The 9157-nt window shown below is 31.1% G+C and overlaps 2 protein-coding genes across 3 annotated transcripts; one reads left to right on the top strand and one right to left on the bottom strand.

Annotated features, from left to right (window-relative positions):
- Positions 1-1082: 1082 nt before the first annotated feature.
- LOC106712781 (CKLF-like MARVEL transmembrane domain-containing protein 4) lies at positions 1083-4167 on the bottom strand. 2 transcript variants are annotated; one of them, XM_014505425.2, is made up of 4 exons: positions 4100-4167; positions 2668-2815; positions 1521-1787; positions 1083-1362 (listed from the first exon to the last, which is right to left on the bottom strand). In XM_014505425.2, the coding sequence occupies exons 2-4, from the start codon at positions 2800-2802 to the stop codon at positions 1210-1212; spliced, it is 555 nt and encodes a 184-aa protein (XP_014360911.1). In that variant the 5' UTR covers positions 2803-2815; positions 4100-4167; the 3' UTR covers positions 1083-1209. The 2 variants fall into 2 exon arrangements, with proteins under 2 accessions (XP_014360911.1, XP_014360909.1); XM_014505423.2 differs by having other exon boundaries at positions 1089-1362; positions 3981-4137.
- A 430-nt stretch (positions 4168-4597) lies between these two features.
- LOC106712789 (CKLF-like MARVEL transmembrane domain-containing protein 4) lies at positions 4598-8957 on the top strand. The gene is made up of 4 exons (XM_014505432.2): positions 4598-5015; positions 5487-5629; positions 5783-6049; positions 8706-8957. Exons 2-4 carry the CDS (start codon positions 5495-5497, stop codon positions 8844-8846), a joined length of 543 nt encoding a protein of 180 aa, XP_014360918.2. The 5' UTR covers positions 4598-5015; positions 5487-5494; the 3' UTR covers positions 8847-8957.
- The last annotated feature ends 200 nt before the right edge of the window (positions 8958-9157 follow it).

The raw sequence follows: 9157 nt of genomic DNA, 5'->3' as shown, positions 1-9157 counted from the left end.
AGTATACATAGTGTAAATATAAAATAAACTATTTAAAGTAATATAACGCATGCATAAATTTTTATAAATCTTATAATTAATTGAAAGTAATAAAATGCTATAGTGAATGTTATATTTAATTTGTGCATTACTCAAGTAGAAACATTTAATCTTAAAAAAGAGGTTTCAAAAATGTTTGTCACCTGTCAATGTCATGTCAGTAATATTTTAGAATTCAGTTGAGCAAATTAAATAAAAGTAAATTCATCTCTTTGGTTTAATTTAAACTATTATAGCAAGTTTCTAAAAGGTCCATTCCATAAAAATTATAGATAGTGGTAAAAAAATAAACAATCTATCAAAATTTTATTCCGATAACCAAGTTATTTTTTTAATAGCATAACAGTGTGAAACATTTCATCAATAAGAAAAGTGTTAGTACGTAAATAAAAGATTAAAATATCTTTGACTTTCAATTTGTAAATTCATTCATAGAGGTAAGTTGTGTATCAAACTTCTATTTGTCCTTTTAACAAATATTGTTACAAAAAAAAAATATCTTGTTTATTTTTCTTATTTAATATGTGTGAGAAAAGTATATCAACATCATAACAATGTATGAATCTTAACTTATTCTAAACAACTCAAAATATTTACAGATTAACAAATAAAAAGAACACAGAAAACTAATAGAGAAAAGATTAAGTACATGATTAAATTGAATTAAGAAAAAAACAATTAGAAACTGTTGTAAAAAAAAATAACAATAATAAAGTATATAGAAATGTAGTTCAATTATATTAAGTAAAAAAAAATGGAATATACAACAATAACACTAATGAGGCAGATTGAAATTTGAATTAAATCTGTTCATTTATTTAATTATTCTTGGAAGCTTTGTGCTTTCTGAGCTTGTCTGCGTGTAAAAGTTATGCTTATAATATCTAGATTTGTTAAATAAAAATAAAATTGTTAAGAAAATATGAGGCACTTTTATCAGTATATATTATCTATATTCTAACACCAAAAAGTTTCTATATTAATATTAGTATTAGGTGTTCATTAAAAAAACATAAATATATAAAGCTTTGTATATAAATGAATTCTTTTTAGACTAATATTTATGTAATAGTAAAAACAGATTGCGTTTATTAAAATGCTACGTGCACATTGCATTCAGATAATCTCAAACCTGGGTTGCGGCAGTGTGGGGGTAGGATGTGGGGGTGGCTAGTACCCCTCCCTGGGCGGGGGCGTGGTGACGGCGGAGGTGGTCTGCTTGGAGACGACGCGCGAGCCCTGCGCCAGCCCGCCCGCCCGCACCGCGCGCCACTTCACGAACGCGTCCATGGCGTACGCAGCCGTCGCCACGAATCCGAAAAACTGATCACCACATGTTACATCACTAACTTTCAGTACACATACTAAGCACAATGTTAATGAATGACAGAGACCCTTGGGCTGCCATAACTTGCAATGCAACAAACTGTCTTGCTATCTCTATGACTATCATATTATTCTATGTATATTGATGTACTTACGGCTGCGGCGGAGTGAGGGTTGTCCCGGACGGTGACGGCGAGGATGGAGGCGATGACGTACAGCAGGGTCCACAGCGAGCAGAACACGAACTCGATCTTGAGCCAGGGGATCTTGTAAAACTTCTCCACGATGTGGAACAGATAGAAACCGAGCAGGATCCCGGTGAACCAAAATGCTACCATTGAGATCCAGCTGAAGTAGGAGCCCTTGCTCGCGTTATTCAGCCACGAGAACTGGATGCAGATGAACCCGAGCAAACTGCACACCTAGGAACCAATTATACATAGTGATGATGTAAGCAAACAATAAATTACTGTCAATTATCATTGTGGAAATCCTCTCAAATACACTTTTCAATATTTCATTTCAGCAATATATAGTATTTTAGATAATAAGGAAAGGGTGGGAAGAGAAAGTGTATTTGATGAGGGAAATCTTTTTGTGCTACCCCTCCTCCGTCGGTTAAAAATATGTAACGCATCTGCAACTGCGGATGTATTTAGACAGCAGAGGTCTTGCTAATTCTGGTGGTTGTTTGCTCATTTGCCACCTTGTAACATAAAAAAATCATAATGCGTAGTATCGTGTGAAAATTCATCACTAATTTGCTGTATTCATAGGTTGAACTTGAGGCAAATGAGATGTTATCTTAAAAGTATTTGTTAATGTGATGTGTTCTCAAGGTTAGAAATACAATAGAGAATTTAAGGACACATGTTATTAGTTAGAGGATTTAATGTTTACTTGTGAACAGTACAGAACAGAACAGAAATATAAACCGGTTGTGTCAAGAACACTTCACTGTTTCAAGACTTGACCGGATTAACTATATGAGGAATTACAACCTGATATAAATTTTGTGCAATGTATCATTTAACTATTAAGTGTAGAGGATAATCTAGTTCTATAGAGGATTTTTATTTTGTTAGACTGAGACCATCCACAAGACAATAACTATGAAATGGACTGTGCTTAAATGGACGGATGTGTTTGAAGGTATCTCCGGAACGACTTAATGGATCTTGATTAAATTTGGCAGAGATGTACAACATAAAAAAACACATAGGCAACTTAGTAAGTTTAGTTTTAATTACGCGCGGACGGAGTCGCGGGCGAAAACTAGTGCTAGTATATAAAGATACTCACCACTTGCACCACTTTGAGTATACCAGGAATAGTCCTTATATACAATGGGTCAAACCGTATGTTTGTTTGTACGGTGGTGCTTGATGTGACCGTTGTTGTGGTGGTATGCTGACCGGGAAACCCAACGTCTGCCATGGTTGATATCTACCTGTTAGTATATATATTGTACATCAGTATAACAAATTCAGTTCATACATTAGTGTTGAGAGTAATGTGTTATTTTCATGGCAATATGAGTTACAAAGACTTGATCCATAAATCTCATTTCTGTTATAAAATTAACAAGACATAATGACTACATTGTGTATACCTACAAATGATATTATATACATTATCATTAACAATGATGACTAATTTGTTAACACTCAATTAGTAAATGACAATAGCAATTTTAGAACATGCCGCACTTGTTATCTGATAAAATAATTCATAGAAATTGATTCTATGTTATTATTCATTGATAATAATTTCTGATTACTAAATATAATTTAACTTTTTTTTATAACAAAAACACATTTTTATATTTAATTTTGATATTTATAAAAGGTGGGCGTAAAACAACTTTCATTAAAACTACAAAAACATATGAATTATAAATCTTTTTTAAACAAATTTGCAGAATTATTATCTAATTTTTTTAATGGAATTTTAAATAAATAAATAACATATATAAGTACATAAATAAATAAGTAGGCGATAGGCAGGCGGTCGTCCATAAAAATTAAACATTAAGCTTTGTAAAACCTTGTTAGTGGATCATATGTGAGGAGGACAAGGACAAGATGATGATGATGATAAAGTAACATATATAAAAACAAACAATAATTAATGTTTCTAACCTTAATATATGTGAAAGTTAGAGCACAAACATATTCTGTGAAAGTTTAGAAGCTTATATAAGGCAGAAGAATTTCTACTTGTTAAGGTTATGTTGACTAACTGTATGCAAATATATGTAATAAGTTAGCATGTCCTTGAATTTTAAATGTCACAGGTGAAAGACAACACTATAACCGTAAGATAACAGATTTAATTATAAACAAGTATATTATTGGTATGGTTAATATATATCAAACTAACCACAACCAAAACTCTTTATAAATTAATACCTACTTTAACACTATGGTAAAATTATACTAGATTTCATTTAATACCACTTTTTTTATATCTTATCCTCTACACGGCTCTTCAATTTGTTAAAAATAATCAATAACGAATTTAAGATCAAGAAAATTGTTAGTCATATTCTAAAATAGCATCTATTAAGCAATAGCAAATAATTTGGTTTAATGTGTTGTGACAAAACTACTTACACAGCTCCGTAAACTGGGACACTTTTACTGCTTATTTATGTTCAGAAAACATTTAAGTACAATGTGTAATTTTACAATGTTTATTTTAATTGTAAAAAAAATCTATAAACATTTATTACCATTACCAAAGCAAGTTGACAATACACATCCACCCACTTTGAAATGACAAATAAAATCTATCAAATCAGAGACGTGAAATCACAATTCCAAATAATTTAATTTGTTCTACAAAACTTCTATGAATCCTCCGACTTATAAGATTAAAATTTAAAAAATATGTGTTATGAATTTTTTAATAAATTTTTAATAAAGATGAAAAATATGCTAAAAAAATAAATAGCCCCTTTTAAAAATTTAAACCCAAAAAGATAAAAAACATGGTTTTTGAACGAAGCCTTCAGTTCCAAGCTACGCAAAGTACTTTTAGGACTTGCGAAGAAAGTAGTGATAAATGCTATAACATAAAAGTTTTAGATCATTTCGTAGTCTTAGTTTGTTAATTGTTAAAATATGAAAGTTTGTGCTAAATTAAATTAATTTTTAAGTCGGAATTAAATGGTTTGGTTTCTTACGTTCTATAAAAATGGGGAAATGACATTTACGTATTGACAGTTGGTTTTGTTTATCAACTTCAACTTATTCGAGAAAAATTCAAAGACTTTACAGACATAATTAAGCGATCAGTTTATTTTTATATTTTATACATACAAATGTTATGATAAGTAACCTGGGGATAAAGTTTATTTCATTAATAAAATGCCAATTAAGTGAAAGCCGCTAAAATGTGATTACCACTGTACAATGGAATTGGTACACAAATGAAGCTACCACACGATTTGTTATTCAAAAATATGAGTCATTGTTGCATTTAGCACTTAAATATGTACTTGATGTGTTCATAATTTAGTGTCAAGGAGAGACGTTAGCTAAAATGTGTTATCTGGCATCCTCAGTTATCTCCATGTAACGGTCGTAAGATATCGTCGATACATAAAATATTTGGGGCTCCGCAAAAATTTGTGTTAGTTTTATTACGTAAGTATATTAACAAATATGGTTTACGCTATAGTTTATGACTGGTAATAACGATATTTTTATTTTTACAAAACTCATACAGCAATATGAAACTGCATTATCTGTTAATTACAGTCTATAAAATATCTATAAATATAATTATTAACTCTTAACACTTGTATATAAAAACTAGCGGTCGCCTGCAACTTCAGAGCAGAATTGATAAAAAATCAAAAGTGTCCCATAATGACCTCATGTGCATCAACTACCTTCCCATCCAACCAACATCTTGTGGTTGACACAACAGACAGACATGTTGACAGACATACAAAAAATAATACATACAATAAAAATTGGTTTTTCATTACCAACAATGCAGATACTGCATATGTATGAAATATATATTTTTTTTGAGATTGGTTTTTTATTCTTATTAATTTATAAGTGAGATGATGATTTGAATTTAATTTCGTTTATAAACCATTATTTCAGCTAGCAATATGTCAGCATATCCCAATCAAACAAACAGCCCCCCACAAACGATGGGTTCAACTAATACAGTTTTCATAACGGAAACAAGGTTTGACCCTTCATATATAAAAACACCTCCTGGGATAATGAAGATTGTAGTCATTGTAAGTTATTTCTTATATTTAACACATTAATGCCACTATGATTTTTATTGTATTCCAAAATGAACTCTGTGAGTCCGTGGCATTGAATGTGTTATGAATTTGTCACTTACAAATTTGTATAGTGAAATAGAATATTTATCTTATTGTTCCCAGGTTTTAAATCTTCTTGGCTTCATCTGCATTCAATCTTCAGCATTTTGGAACAATGGTAGAGGAGTGTATTTCAACATAGTTGCTCACATAGGACTCTGGTTCTCGGGGATTCTTCTTCTGTTGTACTTGTTTCATATAGTTGAGAAGTACCACAAGTTCAAGTGGCTTGTTATAGAGATGATTGTCTGTGGTGTTATCGCATTTCTCTACCTGATTGCGTCAACTATTGTTGTTGCTTTTGGCTCAGCTGCGTATTCTGCTGGTGGGGTAAGTATGTTTGTTTTTTTTTTTTTTTAAACTAAACAGAGAATTAATCTCTTATTACATTTGTGTATGAAATGTTTAGTAAAATCTGCTCGGCGGCTATTTGATACACTATTAATGAAATCTTGTAACTATAGTGTATGAATTCGTAGATTATCCTCAATATATTTAGGAAGAATCACATGTTATTTGCGTTTTAAATTTGAGGCGACATTAAGTCTAATGGCAAAACCTATTAAAAATATTATCTATATTTAATTAAATGTGGAAGCGTGGACAAATGACTTTGTGCTCTAATTCTGAGAATCGTGACGGATTTTGTAATGGCTTCACATTACGGGAACGGATAATGTGTATAAATAACTATTGTAACTGCGTTGTCGTCGTTGTTTCGTGCGTTGTTGTAATTACGTAGAAAATATTAGTAGTGAGATACAATGCAAGGACACATTGTATATGGGTGTTTTTCAGAAAAATTTACCCTGTGACGATCAGGAAAAATAATTTTGGTTGTACATGAAATTGTTCATATTGTCCCTGGTATGAAACAATTCATTATTAACTAGCTAAATATGCTATTTAAATTAATATAAAACCATAAATATAAGAAATATTCAAGTTTTTCTCTCAGCATATGATGCAAAGTATTCCTGTGTGTCACAAAATATAATGAATCAGATATAAAACGACCAGGCATTGAAAGAAAATCAACGTATATTACCTTATAGATATACTTAAAATCTTTCCATAAACATCAATAAGGTAGCATATTTCTATCACATTAATAAACAATCAGGGAAATAGTTTCATGTTCGTCACTTCTTTGACAAATGGCACTTGAAATGTTGTCTTTACTAATGATACGTGTAACAAATTTAAAAATTGAGCAAATTGAGGAATTTTTGGCTATAATAAAATACTGATAATTACTAAATAAACACTATAAAATGAAAAATAGATATTTAAAAAACCATTTTTGTACTATTCAGAATATGGGACAGTGACTATTATGACAAGTGCGTTATGAATAGGAATAATTTGAGCAGTGTCCACACCACCGCGTTTAAAAAAACAATCACAAAGAAGTTAACGCTTTATTAACTTAAAATTATTAATAAAAAGTTTTAACTACATTAAACTTTTTTATTACACATAAAAGTATTAAAAGACACAGAATTATCAATTTGAGATGACATATAACTTATATTATTAAGGGGATTATTTTAAATTTTTACTTACGAGATAATTATCACAATTACTTTAATCAATAGATGCAATAAACCTCTTTTTCTCTATTTCGCGATTCTTTCTTACATGCAGAAGTTTTCGCGGTAATATCGTTTGCGACTAGTTTCTAACATCCTATGTAAGTTCTGTATTTTAATTGAAATAAAACTAAAAATTTTAATTAATAATTAAATTAAAATTTTAAAATATTTCATGGTATACTAAGCATGGTATACAATTCAAGTTCGTCACGATTTTGTTCCGATAGTATGTCACGTGACGCACAGGAGGTGACGTTTACATCCCACGAAAGTTTTAAAATGAAAAATAACTAATATTTTGTTAAATTAACTTGTTTTTAGCTTTATTAATCTAATAAAGGTTAGTTTATGTTTTATAAGCAATATGATACTGTAAAGAATACGAGTTTATTTACCTTTTGAATACTGTCACTATCCAGAAAACTTTTTCTGGACGCCCAACACTTTCGTCTCAGTTTTTGTTCCAACTGACGTTGAAAACAACAATGACGGTATCAAAAACTATCACAATTTTGCCAGGAAGGAAGAAAATACACAAATTAGTAGATTTAGTCTTATGTAAAATATCAAATTCACCGTGACGAAACGGGATTTTCCGGTACTAAGGTTTTCGTAGGACAGTATTAAAATAGTTATATTTTTAAAATAACCATAAGTTTATCACATATAAACTTGAAAAGACACTTTAAGACATACAGAGACTATGTTCAAACACTTAAACATACTCAAAGACCAATATTCTACAAATGAGATGTATTTGAAGTCTCCGAGAGTACTGTGGGACACACGAAATCTTCATCTCCTATTTTGCTGTTTTTTTAATATAAAAATAAATATCCGCTTTTTATGACCCTTTATAACTTAATTCTATTTTAAAACATTTACCTAGGTCATATGAAATTTCACTTTTACATGTCCTATATAAGAAAGTAAAAATAAAAATGGTTAAAGTTGTGGGACAGTCCGATTTTGCTAGGGTCATTTTTTGTGAAAAACACCCATATTTATAATTACATACGATGATTTAACATTTATACTAATTAAATTTATTAAAAAGCGTATGACTTCACGGTTTAAAAAAAAGTGGATTTGGCGGAGGAGGGGACGCATAGGAAGCGGAAATATCCTTTTTCTGTGAGTCTCCTTCTACGTTGATTAAAGGTAGGGGACGCATCTGCATTTGCGGATGTCCATGGGCAACGGTCGCCTCGCTATTGCGGCGAATTCAGGTGACCGTGTGCTCGTTTGCCAGCTTTTCATATATAAAAAATAAACATGTGCCTTATAAAACTGATTGCTTTTTTAATTGACTAGTATACTCCATACTCTAGTATATAAAAAAAAATAGTAAGGCTTTTGAACATAAGATACAAGGTATATTGTTTGTATAGTTCTTCGGGTACTTGGCGATGGTGGTGTATGGGGCGGACGCGTTCTTCAAGATGCGGGCGTGGCGCGCCGGAGAACTCGCGCAGGGCCACCGGGTGATGACCAAACAGACGCACGTCACCACACCGCCCGCGTTGCCGTAGACCACATCACATCTCACATGGCTGAACTAGATAACCTACATCTACACATTGATGAAATATATTCTGCATTCAAAAATATTCATCATCGGTTGTTTTGTGCGAATATTAAGAGTTTTTAAGGTTTTTGACCGTTTCGCTTTGGTTGCTTACTTCGGATTGTTAAAATAATTGTTACGAATACTATATGTTTACATTCTAGAAGTATCGATTAGTGTTTTTGATAAATGATTTTTAATTACACTTTAATGCAATCAGTATTTTTGTTACGAAACTATTGTACTCTATTTTTTTTAATGTAAGCCTAAAAATCT

This window comes from Papilio machaon, chromosome 1 (assembly GCF_912999745.1).
Source record: "Papilio machaon chromosome 1, ilPapMach1.1, whole genome shotgun sequence".
In the NCBI taxonomy this organism is placed as follows: domain Eukaryota; kingdom Metazoa; phylum Arthropoda; class Insecta; order Lepidoptera; family Papilionidae; genus Papilio; species Papilio machaon.
This window is presented reverse-complemented; position numbering and strand designations above follow the sequence as displayed.

Excerpts from the sequence above, each read along its gene's own strand:
- LOC106712781 (XM_014505425.2), bottom strand. The coding sequence starts at position 2,802 with ATGGCAGACGTTGGGTTTCCCGGTCAGCATACCACCACAACAACGGTC. Across the intron at positions 1,788-2,667 it reads TACTCAAAGTGGTGCAAGTG|GTGTGCAGTTTGCTCGGGTT; the intron begins GTGAGTATCTTT and ends ATTGGTTCCTAG. Across the intron at positions 1,363-1,520 it reads ACCCTCACTCCGCCGCAGCC|TTTTTCGGATTCGTGGCGAC; the intron begins GTAAGTACATCA and ends TGTGGTGATCAG.
- LOC106712789 (XM_014505432.2), top strand. The coding sequence starts at position 5,495 with ATGTCAGCATATCCCAATCAAACAAACAGCCCCCCACAAACGATGGGT. Across the intron at positions 5,630-5,782 it reads TAATGAAGATTGTAGTCATT|GTTTTAAATCTTCTTGGCTT; the intron begins GTAAGTTATTTC and ends TATTGTTCCCAG. Across the intron at positions 6,050-8,705 it reads CTGCGTATTCTGCTGGTGGG|TTCTTCGGGTACTTGGCGAT; the intron begins GTAAGTATGTTT and ends TTGTTTGTATAG.